Source organism: Melanaphis sacchari, unplaced genomic scaffold (assembly GCF_002803265.2).
Source record: "Melanaphis sacchari strain LSU unplaced genomic scaffold, SCAv2.0 Contig23_pilon_pilon, whole genome shotgun sequence".
Classification (NCBI taxonomy): Eukaryota; Metazoa; Arthropoda; class Insecta; order Hemiptera; family Aphididae; genus Melanaphis; species Melanaphis sacchari.
The window spans coordinates 1,779,474-1,803,667 of NW_020271114.1; the positions used below are offsets into that span (position 1 = coordinate 1,779,474).

Below are 24,194 nucleotides of genomic sequence, written 5' to 3' on the forward strand. Positions count from 1 at the left end.
CACCCGATTTACGCGATCAGTCTGTTTTCGTTGCACTCGCTCCGCCGCAGTCATATTAGCACAGCGTATATTATTTTCTATACATATAGCTGGCCGGCAGACAAAAATGGCGTTTCGACTCTCTATTATATACATTATATTGTGTTATGTGCGCGCGACGCGAGAGGATAAAGTTACCCCTAGGGCACGCCGCACCGTGCAGTGATGTGCGCCCATTGTGGAGTGTACCGCACGCATATGTATATAGTTCGGGGTGTGCGTGTGTGTGAAATGGGGGAGGGGGGGGGGGATGAAAAAAATAAATAGACTCTGAGAGAAAGAGGCGATGATGTTTATAATGCACTATACACACACACACACACACACACATATACGACGATAAAGCCCTGCATCCCCTCCCGACGACCAACGATAGCATATAATATATATTATAGTTTATAAAGAAGACAGCTGGGTGTGTACGCGCGCGCGTGTGTGTGTGTGAATTCGATAATCTCTCTCTGTATATATATATATATATACACAAACGTATACCGATGACGGCGGCTTGGACGACGGCGTGGGGAAGAGCATATGTCACTAGCACGCCCTTTGCGTGGATTATAGTATACATTATATAATGCCATGTATTATATATGGACGAGAGACGAAATGTTTGGTCGGTAATTGACGGCAGATTTTCGTCCGAGTGGCCGATTTTGCGGGACCTCGCTCTATACGACGTGTGCATAACACATCTTATGTATATTATGGGGTGCGATTGGAGTAGAAATAAATATCATACTTAGATACTATTATCTACGATAAGAGTCGCGCAAAAATCGCCTTGCCTCGAGATGAACCGGTTGCGCGTCCATATTACATATTATCACACATGTATACTATATTATTGTTGTTGTACAGTGTCGACTATCAGTAACGCCAAGTTCAAAAGGTGGAAACAAAATTCGAGTTACTAAAAATTTCGAAATATTAAAAACTAATTGAGTACTACATAGCGTTTGAAAGAAAATTTTTGTCTAGGATTTCGAGTTACCGAGAGTCGACTGTATAGAGTCACGCGCATATAAGTTTGAGAACACTGAATTAGATTTATTAGATTGATACACGAAACTTTTGAGCGGATATGGACAGCTTTTGCTGGGAAAATGGATTATGGCACGTCGTTATAAATTTAACTGTTACCGATAAGCCTATGATAATAATATATTACGCGTAAAATAATAATAACCATCATTAATTCGAAAAAACAGAATCCCTTTTATTTCATTGGAAATAATCGGATAATATAACAGCCATAGGTACCTTTATAGGTCCATTAAAATCCAGATACCAAATAAGTTTCACGTGTATGTTTATCGTCTTTAATACATTGAGGTAGATTTTGCTCACAAACTGCTTACACGTAAAAATGTAATACGGTTTTGAATATTGTGGACTTATTACAATTAATTATTATTTAATTTATTTAAACACAAGTACGTATAATTCATAATCAATAACTTATTCGAACCCTAGAAGAGTATGTGTACACAATGAAAACAATATAATATAGGTACCTACTAGAAAAAGGCTAACAATTCAAAGAATAATGTGTATGTGCATATTATACGTAATAGCTTGTGACTATATATAGTACGAGGTACGTATAGAGTAATTTTTGTTTTTTGATCTCGATGATTCGTGCCTATACATACGCATTATAAAACGTATTATACGTATGTACTGTTCTAAAGCTGTAACAATGAAACGATTTCGGATAAATACACATTATTATATTGTCGCCGAAACGATTTAATTATTATTTACCGATCGGGGCTGTACGCACTCGATATTATAATAAACAGTGGCGGTGACGATGACGACGGCGTGTACACATGGGGGTAGTCTGAAGAGCCGTTTTTTAGCCGTTAAAGCGTTCGCGAATGGCGGCGGGGGGTGCCGTGTCGAAAAAAAAAATAATACGAAAATTCGCCCGACACTTGAGTGTATCCAGGTTGTTCCCGGCGACAACCGGCCCAGTCGCGGACATAAGTGCCCGGAAGCCACTTGATGCTAAAAGTTACAATACAAACACACCGGTGTGACAATCTACCTACGTACGCGTATACTTATATATAGGTATATATATATAAAAAGTATTATAATGTTGCGTTTTTCCCATGAGAATCGCGAAGAGTTCGCTAGACCGATACCGACTACAATATATAATAATACACGTACAATATATTGCACGGGGCTTTATCGACGTGCACTTATAGATCTCTGAAGCCCATACACGGCAAACGTATTCACAGATTCCTACGTGTGGTGCCATACACGCTTTTATACTGTTTATAGTACATATATGTATATATTATACGTTATACCTGAGTAATATACGAAGTCCGGTTTCCGCATTAAAATTTGTCTTCACTGGCCGCCGCCACCGTACTTGGGTTTTGACCGTTCGCCTATATATATATATATATATATAATACACACGCTTGTATACGCGTACAATAGAAACACGGTCCGGTCGACCGTTCGCTAATACGGTTTGACGTGGATTTTTTTTTTCTCTCGTCTTAAAATATTATATAGGTACCTACCTGCAGTAAACATGGGCCGTGCGTTTTATAGGTACCAATACGTTTTATACACACGTATGAACGTATACTATTATTATACTATACTCTTCTTCTCTGTACGTATTATTTTGTTCTCTGTGTCGGCTACCGTGCAGCGCAGTTCTGTCGTAGGTATACACGGGTACGTACTACGGCGGGTCCCGCGTTTAAATCCCTTTTGGTGACTTCTCGGAATTCTTTGAAATCAACCGTCTCCGGCTTGTTATAATAATAATAATAATAATAACATATTATCGTCACCGTCGATCTATCGCCACTGCAATGGGTACGCGACGACCAAGACGATGGCAGCCGGGCACCGCGCCCGATACAATGCGTGCAGAGTGCGTGAGGTTATCCCAAAACGAACTGAACGCGCGTAAAATATTGTCGATCAGACATCATAATAACATTGTCTGCTCGTCTTCGGTTACACGCGGTGCTCGCGACGTCTGTATACCTATCTGCAGTTAAAACGCGCATTGCAGGTTTTTGGTGATTGGTGAACAGAAAGCAATGCTATGCGTATTTTACTGCCGAGTGAAAACAATAATGGAGGACACGGGATGAGATGGAAATCAGCGTGGAAAAAAGTCGAATAATTTTTACGTGGTTGGCTTCCAGAAACGTTTAATGTATATTTTCTGTTAAAATAAAAAATCGTTCAGCTTAGATATGACATTGAAATAGCCTTTAAATTCTTTAAATACTAAGAAATCAAAATCAAAATATTTTGCATTATAAATAGGTTAGAAGGTACTAGGTAATATAGGTCTCCAAGCGGCCACAGGGGCAAGATAGAACCGTGCGCCAGGGCGGCGGGCGTAGCCGGTCCGCGAACTCTACGCCAGCATTAGTGTTTCGTACTTTTCGCATAATATTGAATTTTATTGTATTTGTATTTTCATTGTTGTTGTTGTTGTTTTGCTGTTTTTTCTGCATTACTAAATTGGATAAACTTTCTACTGTTATATGTATATATCGTTATTGTTATGTTGATCATGTTATTGGATAAGGAAAGTTGTAAATCTCATGTAAGCAGTAATTCGGGGAGATTGGCCTCGTCTTACTGTATGTTCATATTTTACTAGATAAGGCAATTATTGTTAATTCATGTAAGGAGTGAAGTCGGGGAGACTGGCCTCGTCTTACTCCACACAAATTTGTATTTATTTGATTTCAAATAAACGATGGCGGCCAGGAGGAAGTAATGCGAAAGCGGTGCCTTCCTGGTTGTCGATTTAAACGAAAAAAAAATAAAAAAAAAAAAAATATAGGTCTTCACTTTAGTATTTAATATTTAATGATTTATAATAATAGCCTAAGTTGTTACGTGTAGATACTGTTTACTGTTTGACTGTTAATTTTTTCTATATTTACTGATGTATATTTGCAGTACTACAGGATAATTGATGGTAATAATTCTAAATAGGTACTTAGAAAAATTTCCTCCCACCATTATAGTATTGATTGGCTAAAAATCAATAAAGCCAAAGGTTTTTCCTGTAATAATATGATTTTTTTTTTATAATATCTATATTTATTTATTTACGAGTTATAATTTGCATACTATTGACTGCAATTATAAATATTAAATATTTTCTGAAGTTGAAATTGTGTATGCCATAAAACTAAAATTTACTGAGATGAAAATTAAATCATCTCGCATAATGTTTTGAGCTTTTTAAATGGTAATTATAAGTTTCTGGAGGTAATTTTAAAATCATTTCTTGTTTATTTGAAAAATGCTTACAATCATAAAAACATATGAAAAATTATGTAATTATACCAAAATAGTAAAATGAAATTGGCATAATTTTAATAAAAATAATTTAAATTGTAAATAATTCTTATCATACTTTAAATATTATATTTTAATAAGAATATTATGTATTTATATCTAAATCTGTTACTTATTACAAAAAATAGTTGAAGTATTTATTTTTTATTATTTGCCAACATTTTTAGTATTGCTTAATTAGGTTTATCGACTTATATTATATAAAACGCTTATTATCAAAAATTAAAGTAGCGTTCTAATTATTCAAATATTGCTTAATTTTTCTTTATATTTCAAGGGTATTTTATAAGATTATATTACTGAAAAAAGATAAACTGTGTTGATATACTTTTATGATGCCTTTATAATCATATCATAAACTAACTTAACCCTTTGATGGAGACATTTGGTATTATGCGATCCTTGCTTGTAAATTATTAAAATGTAACATAAATCATTAATGGCCACGCACAATTATTATTTATTCTTTAGGACACGTATTAATATATAATAATTATAAAATAGATTATGATAATGCAACTTTTTTTTTTTAATAATTATAATAAAATCGCATTGTTAAAAAAAATTAAAAATGCGATCGACATTATTTCAGTATGGTCAAGTTCCCTTGGCAATAGGAATAATGCTAATAAAGTTTGTCGATAAATATAATATTAAAATTAAGAAACAGATTTTCTAAATATATACACATTGTGTACTATTATATATTATATAATTTTATATTTTTATTACCTACATGAGTTTGTTAACATAGATTAATAATATAAACTTACGAGGTCTGTTCAAAAAGTACCATGATTTTATTTTTAATAATTACAAAAATGAAGTTACATATTATTTAAAGATAACGCCTTCAAAATACTCTCCTCCAGACGATATGCAGTGGTTCCGGCGATCTTGCCATTTTTCGAAAGTCCTTTGGAACTGTTCTAAAGTTATAGCTTTGAGTTCTGTTGCCGTATTCGTTTTAATTTCCTCTACATCTTGAAATCGTTGTTCTTTAAGCGCAGATTTTATTCTCGGGAAAAGAAAAAAATCGTAAGTGGCTAGATCAGGAGAATAGGGAATGTGCGGGACCACAGGTATTTTTTTTTCAGCCAAAAATTCACGAATTGACAACGCTGAATGTGCTGGCGCATTGTCGTGATGAAGAAACCAGGTTCCACTTCGTCATTTTTCTGGGTGTTTTTTGCGGATTCTCTCTCGCAAAATGGCAAGATCGCTGGAACCACTGCATATCGTCTGGAGGAGAGTATTTTGAAGGCGATATCTTTAAATAATATGTAACTTCATTTTTGTAATTATTATTAAAAATAAAATCCTGGTACTTTTTGAACAGACCTCGTATGTCAAAATTGTATTAGAAAATAGTAGTACCTATAAGTATATTGTAATATTTTAAGTTTAAGTATAATATTCGTCTTTACTCTGTTGTAAAATTTATGAAATTATTATTGAAAGTTATAATATTCGTATACTTACCTACTGTATGAATAAAGAAATAATCCCATATGAGAATACGAATTATCATATAAAATATATTTAAATATTATTTTTAAGCTTATTTTACAATAATAAAATTAGGCATAACCATATAATATCACATAATTTTATACTATATATTATACTATAGGGCTTAAAATATAATTATTTTGGTTTTAAAACTTGAGTTATATGTAACAAAACACGCTATTGTTTATTACATAAATGACAATTATTGAATCATTGAAACATCCAAAAAAAAAAAAAATTTAAAGTAAAACTACGTTTTAGTTGCTATTTTAAATGTTGAAGTTTTTATAGTCTAAGTATAATTTCGAAATTACGTAAAATGAATAGGTACCTACTATTCTAAATAATCGAGCACTACTTATATAATATCTGCAATGTATATGATATATAGATTGATAGTCCTATACAATTAATTCACATAAAATGCGTATAAAATATAATTATAATACATTTAAAAATATTTAAAAATATAATTTTTTCAGCTGAGCGATGATAGATACTGGAACGAAATTCTACTATAGGGGGATACACTATATTTAATATATTATTTAGTCTGTACCTATACAAATATATTATATTTTATATTTTATATACCGTCAAGTATAATCGTGCAAAAATCTGAATACGCGCAGCTGAACCGATAGTCATCTGGGCCAAAATGTCACCCGGGTTTCAAAGATCGTGAAAAGAGAGAGAAAGAAAAAAAATATTATATGGACAATGACAAAAGTAAATACACCACAGAATAATACACACATCGGTGTCGCGGAGTCTATTTAAGAAGTATTTTGTCAGTCTTTGTGATTCCTCGACCGCGGTTGGGTATATCCTACATTTCCATATAAAAACTCGGCCGAGTGAATCACGCATAAACCCTCTTCCTATATATTCGACCTCAGTACCTCACCTCGTGTCCGAAAGAAATAATACCCGAGGAATTTGTATTATTCGCTTTTATTTCGGCGACTCTATATACTACATTGTATATACTTTATATGGGGTATATAATAATGATAATAATAATAATAATGTTCAAACCAAATATAATATAATAATAACATGGGTGACAAATTTTCGGTGTACCCGGTGCACAGTTTAACGTCAATTATGACATGCCCAGTGTTATCTGTGTAAATATCATTTGCCGTCTTCCAAAATAAAATTTGTATTATTACAATATATTATACACTAACGAATAAAAAATAAATAAATACAAACACCATCTGTCTCGTGTATCGTACTTTATAGTGAAATTCAAGCGTATTTATACAGTTATCAAAACCAACAGTTAGTAAGTGTTTTACTTATGTTAATTTATTTCTGCTTAAAATGTATGTTGCTATATAATATATAGAATATAGATATATATTTAAATTGAAATAAATATATGATTGTATGAATGATAACTATGTATTATCAGAGAAAACATATTTAAATATACCTAGGTACTGTTTTGATCTACAAACTTAATTATTTGTATACTACAGTAGAAGCCGCTTATTAGGAACACGGATATTGATACAATCGCGTTATTGAATCAAAATGTCTTGGGACGGATCAGCCGTAATGCCGTATATTAGAACATTGAAAATAAATATGATTATTCTAACATCACATCGGTTATATGAAACAATTAGGCGAAAGTCAGTTGACATATACACCGGTTATCCGGCAATAACCAATGTACTTTAATCTTACTTTATGCTATCGTTACGTTTATTTTTACTGTATTTTATCGTAAGAATGCTTTTTCTGTACATACCATTTGTAGTTCAGCGTACGTAAAGGTGATTAGTTTTACGTTTTTCTAAAAATCTAAAAATGTTAAAAAAACTCCAAGATTTAAGCCGATTTTAGTGCAGTCAATCGTGGTTTGAAACTTATTGGACCGATTTGCTAGCCCAATACTCACCCTCTAATATTTTTAATGCGGACAAGACTGGGCTTTATTTTAGAGCTCTACCTGAACACACATACGCACTCAAAAATGATAAAGCCAAAGGGGCAATATATGGTCATGGGACATGGAAAACTACTCGACGCAAAAAAAAAAAAAACATGAATATTTTAAATATACTCGTAATATAGTAAAATATATACATTTGTACATACTTTTTTAAATTATACAATATACATTCATACATATATTTTTCGCATATTATTCATTTCTTTTTACAATTGCTTATTAAAAACAATCGGCTAATTGACACATTTCACCTTGGTCCCAAGTATTTCTAATAAGCGGCTTCTACTGTATTAGTTGATAGTACTGACTAACAATTAACAAAATAGCTGACTTAAAATTATTTTTAGTTTTTTTTGTTTTTTTATTTAAAAGAGGAGGGGAATGTCTTTACCGGTTTCTTGGTCTTTCCTCAATGCATGACTCAAAAAGGATTTGTCAAACGTTAATACCTCGAAACAATATAACTAGACCCTTTTTTTTACAAACAATGTATAGTTACGTGAAAAAAAAATGTATATCCTCTTATCGACAAGAAAAACTGTACGTGTAACGTGTATATCTCTATATACCTATAGTTAAATAAAATATAGTTGTTAGGGGAAAGGTTTATTTATTAAATGTTTTTTGTTGTTCCGCCACTCAGCATTTGACAAATTCAATAATTATTACAATTACTGACGGTTAAAAGTTATTATAAAAATAAACTGTTAAACATGCTTGATCCTCGTGACTTGTTTTTATTTTAAAATGTTCTACTGTGAGCATTGATCTTTAATTCACAATGATTCGACATTAAAGTGTATTTAAATTGAATACAAATTTAACCTACAGTACTTGGACTGCTAACTCCAGAAAAGGGACAAGTCCATTTTTCAAACACACATAAATACATCGTTTACTGTAAAAATGAGACAAATTATTTGACTATCCGAACATTTTTAAATTATAGTTAGCATCAGAAAAGGGATATCGACATTTCATTTCTTTCTCCTAAAAAATTATAATAAATGGAGTAATCCTTTTTTTTCAGTTAGCGATTCAGTTAATTTATTATTATCAATCTCTGATATACTAATATATTGATAATATGGTAGCAATAATAGTATCAATTTAAAAATAAAATATTCTGTGTTTTGACGAGTTCACGAGTAAAATAAATATATTTATGTACGGAAAGCTTAAAATTTATTTTTGCATCTCAATGTTTATTTATCTAAATAAATATACATTTCATCGATCGATTTAAAAATTTCGAAATCAAAATACAAGCTGAAATTATTATAATATTATCAATTAAAAAATATTGATTCTAAGATAGAATATTTTAAATTTTATGTGTTTTTTGTGGTGAAATTGTTATAGATCCAATGACGATTTTTTGATTATAGTTTATTTAGCGAGGGAAAATATTGAACAATGATGGTGGTGTTCTGCAAATTCCAAAAATAAAAATATACTTATACAAGTCAATAGAATATGAATTCAATTGTAGTATATAACTCCGTTCATTGTGATAGTTATAATGTGTTTCGTCTATATAATATACAAAAATACACTTATATTTATATTGTATGTATACTATTATATATACTTCAATAAATAGCCAGGCGCGGCAGTAAAATTTGACCTTTATCTGACATGAATTGAGGTACAAAATATTATTTCTATTAAGACGCACTGACCGGGAAAGGTAAAGGTATATAGGTATAGGAAGCCGACCACACCCGCACATACAGTGTAATACCAGTAGTAGTTTGTGATTAGTCCTTAAAGCATAAATCTGTAAGTATGTACATGTTGTTGTCGACACTAAGGATTTCCTGCCTTATTCATGCTATTATTATATATTATATTCTGCGATGCCACCACGATAAACAAAAATATTTGCAGAGAATAATCTTTAAAAGATTCTATATTTATATGGTAGGTATACTCGTACGATATGTCAATATGAAATTAATGGAAATCAGCTATTAAACATTTTTGACCGAATTTGTAGTCGAAATGAGTCATACAATATAGTATAATAAGTAGTTAAATAAATTTAATTATAATATATGTAATAATTATTATAAATTATTTTTTTATTATTATAAATTTCTTGATCGTTAATAAGTAATAACAGTTTATATGGAATGGTGTATATCGATATAAAAATCAACTGACCTGTAAATGGCAAGTTGACAAAACGTCAATACTACCTCATAATTAGTAAACAACCATTTTTGATACACCCTTGCGGTCTTTTGTTTTTTTCTATTGGTAAATCACGTATCTGAATGCCCTGTTAAGACATAATATAACCAATGCGATCAGGGGTGGATTATTAAAGGATTTGTTTAAGATTACGTATCGTAACTTTTAAAAAAATATAATATACCTATACAATATTTTAAACTCAAAATATTTGATTTGTTTTAAAATGTATTACTTTATTTTTAATATCTATTTATGAGTTATAAAAAAAATACACAATCCTATACAGCTTGTAATTTTACTCTTCGGCAATGATTGACTTAATGAAAAGTTCACTCATATGAACGTCATGAACATTATTTATAATAATAAATTATTAAGTCAGGTAAAAATAATAGTAGTGACAAATAGCATACAAAAGTACTTACAATAGTGAAAAGATAAGTATTCCATGTTGTTATAATTATTTACAAACATGATGTCATGATACGAGTCACTTACATTTACAACGCTTTATACTCGCTATATTGCATCTTAACAACTTAAATACACAAAACATTTTTATGGTAAAGGAAAAATAAATAGTAAAAATAAGACTGTAAAAAGGTATAGGTATAGGTGTTACGTACAATACAGGTACCGAGTTTCAAATAAACCTATGATCATTACGTACGTTGTTTTAATGGATATAAGTTTTATTTGAATTCAGTGGTAATAATCATTGAATGCGAAAAAAGATCCTAAATAATAGACGGCGTGTCAGCATATAATTTCTAAGAATATTTTATAATTTATAATACTTATCTAACTATTTATTTTGAAAATAATGCCGTATCAAAAAATACTTATGCAAAATATATATTTGGTGTGAATTTTAAGTATACATATATTTTGTACAATTATTAGTTTTTTGATTACAAAAATATAACAAAACCGATTTTGTTGAGAATTACTGTTGTGTTAATACTTAGTATTCTATTTTTTCGAATTTTTTTGGTTTAACCAATTATTTGATAATTAAAAACTGGTAATTTTTATTTTTGAACCATCAAAGTACGAAATATATTAAATTTACTACCAAAAACAGCTGAATATTAAAGGATGTTTATACTCATCAAGAAGGCGATAACAGACCAAAAAAAATAAAAAATACACATCGTTGCAAAACCAATACATTCATTATTTCGCTTAAAATCTAAGAATAAATAATTAAAAATGTCTATATATTATCCTTATCTCTTCAGTAATTATTTAAAATAAAATGATTAACATATATTGAACATCAGAAAAAAATGTAGCATATTAATATGCATATTATATTGTATACATAAATATTATATATATATATATATATATTATACATAAATATATGAACTTTTCGTAGTACATCTATTAACTAATTCATACTTTTTTTTAAATTAAGGATATTTACTTAATTGACATAAAATGTAATAAATAATTGTGTTTTAAATCTTTTGTTTTTTTATATAAGCCAAATTAAAATAAATATCAAAAATGAATCCTTATTTTTTTATATTTGTCTAATTAGTATAAAGACGTATGAATAATTTTTCATAATAATCATGCGCTTTTTTATTGGCATATCTAGTCTGTTGAAAAAAAAACATTAATTTAAATTAGTTTATTATATTATCATGAATATAATAAATCAATAAATAAAAAATATAAAAAATGAAATGTAAGCCACAGAATAATTTTATTCTCGACAAAATAGACATTATTTTTGGAACATTTAAAATCTATTATAAAGCTTTAACATTATAACTGCTTTTATACCGTTTTTAATGAAATCGTTTTAAGTTTTTTATTCTTAAATAGCAACATATCATTTTAAATGTACTTAATTCAAATTTCCAAAAAATGTATCCACTAAATAATTTACTGTAAAAAAAGAAATTCTTATTTGAGTAAAAGAAGTCTATACACCACAAGACACACCTTAATTAGACGAAAATATTCAAGAATTTGAAATTATGGAGTTTGAGTATAACTTAATTACTAAAAGAAAAATGGAATTGAGCATATTTGGTGAAAACTCAAGTCTCAGCAAATATTAATTTTTGAATTACAACAAAAAACTAAATCGATTTAACTGACAAAAACATCCTGCTTTTTCCAAATATTTTGAAAAGTACTGGAAATTTTCAATTTTGAATACTTTAAAGCAACAACTAGATCCAATGTTTTCTATCAGAAACCCCACCTTCGAAGTTGAAGGTCGAAATACTTTTTTACTGTAGAACAAGAACGTTATGATTTATAAAAGTACAAAATCTATTTTATAATTCAAATTATTAAATTTATATTACCTTTGAGTCTAAAACTTTAGATGTACGTGCTTCCTTAAGGTGTTCAAAAGCTTCTTTATATTTTTTTTGGTGGGAATATGCTCTGGCCAGTAAATAATGATATTCTCCAGGAAATGAACCAACTTGTTTTATTTTACTTTCAAATTTTTTTAATTTTGTAGCACAATCTTTTATTTTATTACTACCCGTATATAATTTCAATGCTGCTTTTAAAAATATGTTTTTACTTTCGTGCAATAGTTTTAACTGAAAAAAAAATATTATGTTAATAAAAATAAAAATGCATATTATGTAATATGATACGTAATATATCATTAAATAAAATATTTATTTCTATAAAAAGCGGTTAAAAACGCGTCTCCTTTAATAAATTATTCGTAAGGTACGCCAGAATACTCCAATGATAACCAAACATTAGTCAATATATTCAAAATTCCGTTGGGATTAATCTTGATTTTTATTTATTTATTTTTTTTATCAATTGTTACTTTACTTTTATTAAATGTATTTAATACAAATTATAGACTATCTTATATATTATGCGTAAAAATAATTGATTTTATTAGTTATTGTGAATGGTTATACTGTGATTAATAGGTATTCGATTAGCCAATAACATAATAATACTATAAAAAATTAAGCTTAATATCTTGATAAATATATCTATAGGTAAAGTGTAAATATGTGATTTTTTAAGCATGCTCACCCCACCATGAGTAAAATTTGATTTTTTTCTTGTACAATTATTTAAAGCATTAAAAACACTATATTTTTATGATATATATATATATATTCTGGCTGATTTCTTAAGTGTTTTTAAAAGATAATCATTACTTCTAAAAAATATTTTATTTTAAAATATTAAATTTGTATAAAATTTTAGTTATTTTAAAAAAAGTATTTTTTTTTGATTTAAATTTTTTATGAAACAAATTACGAATTTGAATATTATTCAGGATTAAAAGTGAGATGAGTATGTTACACAATCACTATTTAGATATTACACATACCATATACATTAGAAATTATAGTATTCTACATAAAATGATACATGGAACGTTTAAAACTATTTGGAAACATTAGCCCCTCCCTTGAATTTTTTCCAACTTAAGGTCTTAACTATATCACAATATAATCTAGTATTATAATTTATAATATTTTTATTATTTTTAAAAATAAATAAAGGTTAACTCAATGAAAATAATTAACTCAATGTAAACTAAGTTAAATTAACACGAGATACGTAAGCTAGAAATAACTTTATTAACATAAAAAAAATGTTATCAGCTTAAAAAGAGGTACCAATCTGCTTTTTAAATTATTAAGTTGATTATATGCAGAGTATTTTGTTCTTATCTATTTAAAGTATTATTATATTATCAAGAAACATAATAATATTAATAGTTATTAATTATATATATACATATTAACAATTTTTATTTAAAACCATGTATACAAACTCTCCTAATTTTTAAGATTAGTTGACTCTCCGAGTTAACATTATGTTCATCTAAAAAGAATGAGAAAAATCTCTCGAGTTATTTTAAATAGATAAAAATTAAATTAGCGAAGTTGGAAAATAGTTGCGTTTTATTTTTGGATTAGTTTTCATAGGTTCAAATGAAGTTTATGTTTTTACATATCACATTAGCTGCAATAATGTTTCTACAAATATTAGATACTTTTGTTTCGTACTTAGTTTACAAGTATATTGATAAATATGCATAATTTTCTTCAATAATGAAGCTTTAGCATCATCGTCAAATATAAATAATCAATGCTTGTGAATAGTTCAATTCGCATTTCAATTAATATTTTTCTAGTACCTACTCATTCATCTCGATATTTATTAGTGTCCTAAAAAATATTCAAATCGGATATGTATAAACAAATTCAAAGTTACGATTATCAAGATAAAGTATTAAGTAAGTAAAAATTGTCATACAAAAAATAGTGAAAATATTAAAAACTTCAGATAAAGGCTTTTTAAATTATTATGTTCATACTATTATAAAAATTAAATTTTTTATATAATTAATAATATTTTTATAATTTACTATAGTTAATAAATTAAAAATGTATATATTATTAAACATATTAAATTATAATGATAAAATTTTAATGTATAATTTAATAGTTATTACGAGTATAAACTTATTTAAGTGGAGTTTTTTTTTTTTCTTAATTTTTTAATTTCTTTATTTAAATAACCAATGTTTGGTATTTTTTTTTTTTTTTTGTTTTATTATTTTTTTTTGGACGTATTTATGCTATTTATTAACACTTAAGTATTAATTTAAAATTATTTTAATTCGTTTATTAATTGATTTATATTTGAATGATAGATATAACTTATAAATTACAATAAAATCAATATTATTGTAATAAATAATATTTATGAACACAATTTGGTTATGACTATTTTAGCAAGTAGAAAAAATAACAGTTGAGTGGCGTCTTTAAAAGACGCTGATTACATATTCAATTTACTATCCACAAAATATATTTATATTTTAATATTCAAACCTTTACTGTACATTAGGTGTCGAGTGTGTCACTATTATGGGTATGTTAAATTTGACTCATTACATATTTTTTTTAATTATAATTATAATATAAATCTTTGGTGAAATTTTCGAGTTTAAAGTTATTTATTTTTGAATTATTACGAAATAAAGAAATCAATATTGTAAAACTGATTTAGCGTGAAAATTCCCGCTTCTTCTTAGTTTTTTATTTGTTTGTCCTGGTTTTAAAAAAAAAAGCTCTGGGAATATTTAATTTTTACCTCTTTAAAGTACAAACCTAACCTAACGTAAGATTACCTAGCAGAGCAGTTATAGTGTGAAGTTTACTGATTTACTTTTATTTTTAAAATATTGGACTTAAATAAGACGCCAATCAATAATCTCACCAAATTATTTAACATTTAACTGTTAAAGGAGTGGGAATTAAGTTATTATTAAATAAGTTAAAGTTAATAATAATTTAAGTATGATTTTAATCTAACATTAAAATTGATAGAAATACATATTACCATCTAGGTATAATTGTATATACTATATAGTCCAAAAAATATTATTAATTATTTGATATAATTAGGTTATTACTTACTTCACATGCTATTCTCGTCTCGATAAATTCTATTGTATCATCATCTTTATTTTTTAGATGTGTTTTTGCATTATTCATTGTTTTTTTTATCCAATATCTCATTAAACGAGTGTCCTCAGTTTTATGGGTGAAGATGAAGGCTTCGAACAACATAGCTTTCTTCTTAAAACAATCACCCGGGTCTTTTTTATGATATTGATGACAAATGTGTACATAATAAAGTCCTAAAATTAGTTAAAACATTTTAGATATTTGTTTAAATATTTTAGAATTAATTGAACATTGTATTTTAATAAATTTTTACTATTGCACAAACAAAATTTCTTAACTATTCGCATGGGCACTATAGTAGAGATAAATCTCCGAGTATTCATGCTCTTAAGATAAATTATAATTTAGATGAAATAAGCAATAAAAAATTTTACAGAAATTTTAATTTTAATTTTAAAAGTTAACATTTATAAGCTTACCTTGAGCAAGTGTAAATTTTACCTTCGGACAATTGTACTTTAAACCATAATATTTTATCAGTTCAATGGTGCCTTGAATTTTAGCAAGAATCAACTCTTTTTTATCTTCAAAGGATTTAGATTTCTAAACAGATAAACAAAAGTTGTAGTTACTATGATATTTTCAACATGTTTTTTTTTTGATCCATGTAATACGTAAGTATGTTTTTATTTTAAAATATTAAGTATTATAAAAATAGGCTGTGGAAATATTCAACTAATGTAATATATTAAAATGTGTTGATATTACTAATTAGCTTATATATATTTAATATTTTTATTGACGATATATTATAAAAAATTTAACATTACATTAATACAACTGTACTTACTTACTTAGAGAAATCAGTGGTTAAGTATAAGATCCTATTAGGTTTGGAAATTAATTTGCTTAGATAATGACAAATTATCCATTGTTGAATATTATCTAATAATTAGTAGTTGTAACCCAGTTGATATATAATATAGCTATATTTAAAAAGTCAGTGCCATATAGTGTTTATTTTAGGGAAGGCTGACCAAAAACCCCCTCCCCCTAAAAAAAGAAGAAAAATTTATAATTTCTCCAAATGTATGACATTTGTCGATGTGAGAACAAGAAGATGTCGATAGCTCACCAATTTACCTTCACCTACAAATTAACCATATATCAAAATATTTATAAACTAATAAAAATTTATTCCTATCAAAAGAATTGGAAAAAACTATACAATTGGTTGTAAAGTGTGAGTTTTTCTTTGTAATTATCAAAATTGAAAATACCTTACAGAAATTATAACAATTTATTTAGGTAATCGTTCTAAAGCTGTACCTTAAAACAACATTTTCCTTTCCTTTATTATTTACTTTAATGGCATCCCCCCCACAAGAAATAGAGAGTCTGAAATAAACCCTGGAGTCATTATGTTATTTAATAAGACGTATCGAGTATTCCTCGTTATTGAGTTGGTCATTGTAATATATGTATTAAATTTAATTCAGCGATAAATCATAGGATAAAAAACTTGGTATTAGCAGATATGGAATTTATTATACAGCAATTATTTATAATATTATTTCATATAATATTACTCGTTATTATTACTTAACTTATAAAAGTCATAATTGACATATATAACGGTATTAACAGGTTTGTGTTATATAATTAATAGCTTAAAATTAATTTAAGTATTGTTAAATATCATTTTTAATTAAAAATTATAGTAAATGTAATGGCAAAAAGTTTTAATTTCCGATAAATAATATTTGTTGACTTACAAATTTGCATTAATATAATTAAAATCTTTAAAAACATTTTACCTTAAAGGCTTGAAGTATACATATGTAAAAGAAAATTGCACATATTTATTTTAGATATTTTTAAAATCACTACAGGTATATTTCATGAGAAATCCTGTTTAATTTTCAAATGTTTTGATTTTAAAATAATTTTTTATTAACATATAAAAAAAAAAAATTCTAAAATAAATAGTTTAAAATTAATCTTAATAGGTACTTAAAATTTTTTATTGTATATAAAAATCATTTAAGTTTAAAATCGTTATATTATACGCTTGAATATAATAAATTGTCATTAACATTTAAACTTTTAAATATTTATAAAAACTATAGTTTTCAATTTTTTTGATTCTATTAAGAACAACTTATTAAGAATCTTGTATAAAATTTTTAAGGTTTTCTTACTCGTAAATAAAAACTGTGTATTATATGTATATAAATCAAGAATACCTACAAATAATATAAAAACATAAAAAATATTTAAAAATTTATTCAATTTAAGTATACTAAATACTATTATAAAAATTAGATGAAAAATTAAGTATCTACAGTTTTTTTGCTTACTTGCTTATTTTGAAAAATACTAAAAATTATTACTTTTAACACTTAAATAAATATTTTAATAATTTTCTGACTTAAAATTGACGAACAGGCTATTTTTACTCCTTTAAAAAGTTTTTTCATTTACTTCATAAAAGTTTTTCAGTTCTATGTTTTGGTAATTACTAGTAATAAATTGTATATAGTTAAAAAAAAAAAATTGAAACTTACATCAAACATCTTGTTTATTCTATTAAATGCCGCAATTTTAACTAAATCAGCATCATCTGACATAAATTTTAATAAATCAGGAACTGAAACATCTAGAATATTATTTATATTTTATTTATTTTAGTTTATAAACTATTATCATTGAAATATTTTATTTTAAGAACCTATAGATTTTATGAAATAATATATAATTATAATAGTTAAATACATATACTACAGTCGACTCTCGATAATTAGAAGTTAACGGGGCTTGAAAAATTTCGAATTACCGAGAGATGGAATTGTTGAGTAGTTCGAAATAACGAAAGAATAAAAAAAAATTCGAATTACTGAAAGTAAGAAAAAAATGTTGTTTTTTTTATTATTATACATAATTATTAATTATTTTAGCAAATCAAATAATATATATTAAAGTTATTTATTGCTTTTAAATTGTATATTAAATTATATAATATATATACAATGTAAATTAAATTATTATTATAAAAGATTATTAATTTTCGAAGAAATCTGCAGTAGTTTTCGGCTTCATCGAATTTAGTTTCATTTTTTCAATAGTATTTTTATAGTAAATAAAGCATCAAAAACCTCAACAGTGACTTCTGACTGGAGCGAAAAGTTCCGTAATTTTTCCAAGGAAGAACTAGCCTCTTTTAAAGTCACAAGAGGTAGGCTATCGACAAATTAAATTACAATTAGAAACGATTAAGAAATATAACGATAAAGTTCTTACGATAATAATTCTATAGTTATTGAAAATAATAAACTAAATCTCTACACGATTATTGTATAATAAATTATTAACAAAAAGATTAAAAGAATATTGATAAAATACATTTAGTGAATATAATTCGAATTGACGAGCGTTAAACGGATAATACTTCGAATTGTCACGTGTTAGCGACCAGTTTTCCCAAAATTTAATTTCGAATTACTAAGTGTACTTAAATTCATTGTTTTTATTTTAATTACCACGTGATTTTCAAGAGACCGAGCATTTACTTCAAATTACCGAAGGTTTGAATTATCGAGAGTCGATTATACATAAATAAATTTTAACTTAAGTTGAACAAAATATAGACATACTATCTTTTATAGCAGGTGCAAATCCAACGACTGAAAACAAATGTTTAATAAAAAGTTAGTATATATTATAATTTAAACATTTATAATACTATAACTTGTAATTTACGTAGTTACGTTTAAGAATAGTGCATATAATTTACAATATAAACATACCATGACACCATGTGCTCGTGGAGACAAGTAACGCTGTTTAATACAGTATTTACATATTTTCAATTCCGTTTATGGAACATAAATCTAGTCATTATAGACTTGTAGGGTAATCAATTTATTTAACTTTTGATGTTCTTAACACGTGTATTCTGCGAATAAGCACCATAAAATTATTTATTTTTTAATGAAAAATCGTATTTTAAATTCTAAGTGGCTTATTAGTATTTGACTTTACAACAACGTGTGTTTATTATTATTGTTTTTGTGTCCCAAGTCGTGCCTAGAAGGGGTGCGAGTGTTGCATGTGCACCGGGTGCCATGACCACCGGGGTTCCAAAAGCTTTTTTATAATCAAAGTAATATTATTGAAAGTTAACTATATTAATTCATATATTTTTTACGTTCGACTTCATGATCGCAATATCATTAACATTACCCTGATCGCTGGTGTCGACTACCAGTTGACAAATGTTATAGTTTCACTTTGAATTTTAATGATTCATAATTTTGACTAGTAATAGGTACGAAATTTTTTTGTACCAGCATATAAAATCGTGATTCTTTATAATTTAAATCAAATTAAAACACTTTTTATTGAATACTTGTTATTCAAAAATATTATATTGTATTTTGGTGCAAAAAAATAAGCCACTGAAGTATGTTCAAATTTCAAATATTATTTTGTCATGTAGACACGATGCACATCAATAATAACGTCAAATAACGTAAATTATTATCTAACAATATCATACAAGCATGTTGCCTAAAGCCTAACCAAAATTCGTTCTAAATGAAAATGTATCAAAAATTTAAAATTTCAATTGATTTTACGGAGATCTTATATCTGAAAAAGTGGTTATGTCTGAATATTTATTACGACGAATAATCAAAAATAGGTAAATGTAAAAAAAAACCTTATGAAATGATGGATATTTTGAATGCATGTGTGATATGAATTTTTAACATAAATTTTCTGTTAAAAATTTTAAAAACTATCAGTTTCTACTACAGCAATAAAACGTTCATTTTTATCATTGAAACGCTTAGAAACATTATCTCGTAATAAAATTGAAAATTTAAATTTAACGGAACTTGCTCTTTTGTTAATACATTGGGAAGTATTTGTTTCTATAAAAGAAATATTAAGAACAATAGTCAAAAATAAAAACAGAAAATTAATTTTATAGTGTAATATTAAATTTTAATGTTATTGTTTATTGTATACAGCCAATAGTATGGAGAAAAATATCTATTAGTTGAGAATAATTATATTGAATTGTATTATAATTATTAAAAATAAAATATTTTGTATATTAATCAAGAAAAAAAAAATTCAAAATTATTTAAAAGCTCTCCGCTTCAAAAAATAAAAAATAAAATACAATCTTGGCTATATGTCTGGCTGGAGATGAGATAAAATTTTAAAATCTATTGTTGGCGATCATGTACTGTCTTAAAAAGCTATGGATATGATTGGTTTTTATTTTTGTTTATTTTTAGTGTTGAAATTTATTTTTTCCCCAAAATGACGACATCGTTGATCATCAATAACAATAATTAAAATATTATTACTGAATAAAACTATAATAATTTAATAATATAAACGAATGTCGACCTGAACGAGAAGTACAATTTTATTTTTAACCCGTTTATTTAATATACTATTTAAAACTTATAATTATTATATTATATATTATACAGATTTTGAAAACTTCTGAGTTCAACCCTACGAGTTGTGTAAAATATATAATAATTATTACTACTGCTTTTGTCGATGAAATATACAAAATATACTCAAAAAAGGCTATCTCTCTATTTACATATCTCCTATAAAAATTGTTATAAATAGTGACAAAAATGTTGAATGTGCAAAAAATGATAAAGCTATTAGCTAACGAATCTTTTCCCATAAACTTATGTAGTTTCCTAATAGGTATAAAACTATTTGGTAAAAGGAGTGGGGGCGCTAAAAATTATTCTTAGCACCGGACTCAGATTATACTAAGTACGGCACTATTATGTGTATAAAGCTCGTCACATTTTTACAGTGATAGATATATGTTACATAGAGTATTTCCTTTGACGATTATTTTACATTCCAAAGAAATTTTTATTTGTGAGTGGATATTTTTATAATGCAGCATAAGCATAAATCATTAATACTTAGTTATGTTTTATCGACAAATGCCAAACAATAATATTAGTTTATTTTCAAATACCCAATGTTAATTTCAAATAAATTTCAAACGAATTCAAAAATGTACATAGAACACTTAGTAATACAGCGTTATTTGTTTTTTTTGACATATGATGTGCATATTTATACTGTGTATAATGTACTATAATAAGTTTTTACCTTTATAAAAGTTTCTTCCAACTGGACCTGAGAAAGAAAAAAAAAATATACTCAAAAATACATTATTTATGTAAGTATATTTTTTTGACATCAATTATGAAATTTTATAATTATTATTATTATATATCTTTTTTCTAAATTTAAACTCTAAAAATTGACAAAGAGTAATTAAAAATAACGAATTCTGGTGCCAAAAATTATCATAATATCTTAGTATAAACTCAAAACTAAAACAACCTATAAAGTTTCAATTGATTGAAATTAAATATAAATACATTTTTTTTATATTGACTAAACCTCATCAGAAGATATAATTAATATAATTTTTTATAGTTTTACATCTAACACGATTATATAGGCACATAAATGATTAATACACCAACAACGATAGATATTTTTACCAAATCATAATGACTTTAAAAAGTTACGAGCTGGTGGACCTAATATGTATTGTGGACGACTATTCATATAGGATAATTGTTAAGTAATAAAACAATTTAAAAAATTCATATTAGAATGTAAATGTTATTAATTTTTTTATTATGGACATACTACGAAACAATATGATAATTTATACTATAAATCATGCTTATAAGTGATGTATTTATGACTACTATAAATATATTAGCATTAGTCATTACTTATTAGTATTTATTTAGAACTGATGATAATCGGTCAATCAATTGTTGATTCTGATTGATTGGTTCCTAAAATAACCTAGTTTATAATATATAATATTTAAATTTAATAATTCAAACTATATGTTTTCATAATAAGGAAAAACCAATAAATTTGTAAATTAAAATTAATAATTACAAATCAATTTTTTTTTCTATTAGTTGTATTTCTCCTTCAATAATTAATTTTAACTTTTAAAATTACCTGTATTCCAATTTTTAAAACTATTTCCAGCTAGAGTATTGAATAACTTGGATACGTCATCGAGTGATGGTAACATCGAATTACCTTAAAATAAAATTATTAAATATCATTAATATTTTTTAGCATTATAATTAGCTTGAACTACTATAAGTACTAAATATGTACTCAAACAAAATAAATTTTAATTATTGTTTTAATACTTAAAGCAGAATAAATATTAATACAATACAAACTTAAATGTATTCTTTTTTCTTAGATTCGAGTTTAAAAAACAATCGATTTGAGTTTGAAGTATTATAATATGATATTTTATGTAGGTAGGTACATAGATACACAACAAAAGATTGAGAATTAAAGTATTTAAATTGTTTTCAAATTAAAGTGATATATTCATATATTCACCATAACCATTGAAAAGTAATTCATTTTATACAAATTTGGCTTAATATTTTTTTCCAAAGAAAATAAAATTGTTGAAATCAATAAATTTTAAAAATCAATATTAAATTTATTATTTATTTTATTGTTGTTATGAGAGACTTGAAAAAAAATATAATTACATTGTTCTATGCCAGTATAACAATAACATTATAAATCTTGTCTTTAAAATATATATACAGAAATAATACAAATACATTTATTAAGTTGCTGCATCTTGTCCATTTATTTTATTAAATAAAAATTGATAATATTTTTAAATAATAAAAGTAGTTATAGATAAGTTCAATGTTAGTAAAAAGGTAACCTAACCTACCTTGTGAAAAAACACCAGTAGCCATTATAATTGCGGAAATTATTAATAAAATGATAGAAGTAAAGTGCCGTTTGACTTTCATGGTTTGTCTTTTCGTAAGGGTAATATTTATTTAAAACTAATATATTTAGAATTATTAGTGGTTAGTTGGCACTGAAAATCAAACATTTAATATATTAATCATCAAATAAGCACTTGGCACACTGGCACACTATTTTCCTAAATTTTATCATAAATGTTGTATTTAAAGAAAAACAACTAATAATATGAAAACAAAAAGCATGTAAATATAAAATAGGAATACCTATAACATAATTTACATCTGTATAGGTAAAATTTATAATAATCAATAATGGTATTATTTAAAAACTATAGTTGTTTTCTGTAAAAACTATTATATGTTTAGAAAACTAGATATTTCCTTTGTTAAGTAAACGCACACAAAAATACTCTTCAGTTTATAATATCGTTCGTTAAACCAAGTTAATAGTTTAACATAACAGGTAATTTATAATCACAATTACACAGAACATAACACTTGTGTTAAATTTTTATTTAAAATGTTTTTTTTTTTTTTTTTAACAGAACATTTAAAAAAAGATTTTTTCTCCATTTAAATTGTTATTGCAATACAAACATTTTTTTCATCATTTTCAATCATTGAAAAACTAGCTAAATGCATACTTCGAGCTATATTTTTTTATTGAAGTTATTCATTATTAGTTTTTTATATTTCTAAAAACATTGCACTTAATAATATAATAAAAGCAATATTATTAAAATAGTATATATTTAGATTCTTAGAGAACTGATGAGTGTATTGTTTTTACTCATTACCATATTTAGGGACAACAAAAATTTTTCAATTTTTAATTTT

At 26.2% G+C, this 24,194-nt stretch overlaps 1 protein-coding gene across 1 annotated transcript; it reads right to left on the bottom strand.

The window, feature by feature from the left end:
• Nucleotides 1-11,592: 11,592 nt before the first annotated feature.
• On the bottom strand, nt 11,593-23,544 carry LOC112594720. Its single transcript, XM_025339673.1, has 9 exons — nt 23,318-23,544; nt 22,564-22,647; nt 21,682-21,708; nt 19,173-19,202; nt 18,087-18,178; nt 15,999-16,122; nt 15,529-15,752; nt 12,415-12,660; nt 11,593-11,694 (listed from the first exon to the last, which is right to left on the bottom strand). The coding sequence occupies exons 1-9, from the start codon at nt 23,397-23,399 to the stop codon at nt 11,626-11,628; spliced, it is 978 nt and encodes a 325-aa protein (XP_025195458.1). The 5' UTR covers nt 23,400-23,544; the 3' UTR covers nt 11,593-11,625.
• Between the last annotated feature and the right edge of the window lie 650 nt (nt 23,545-24,194).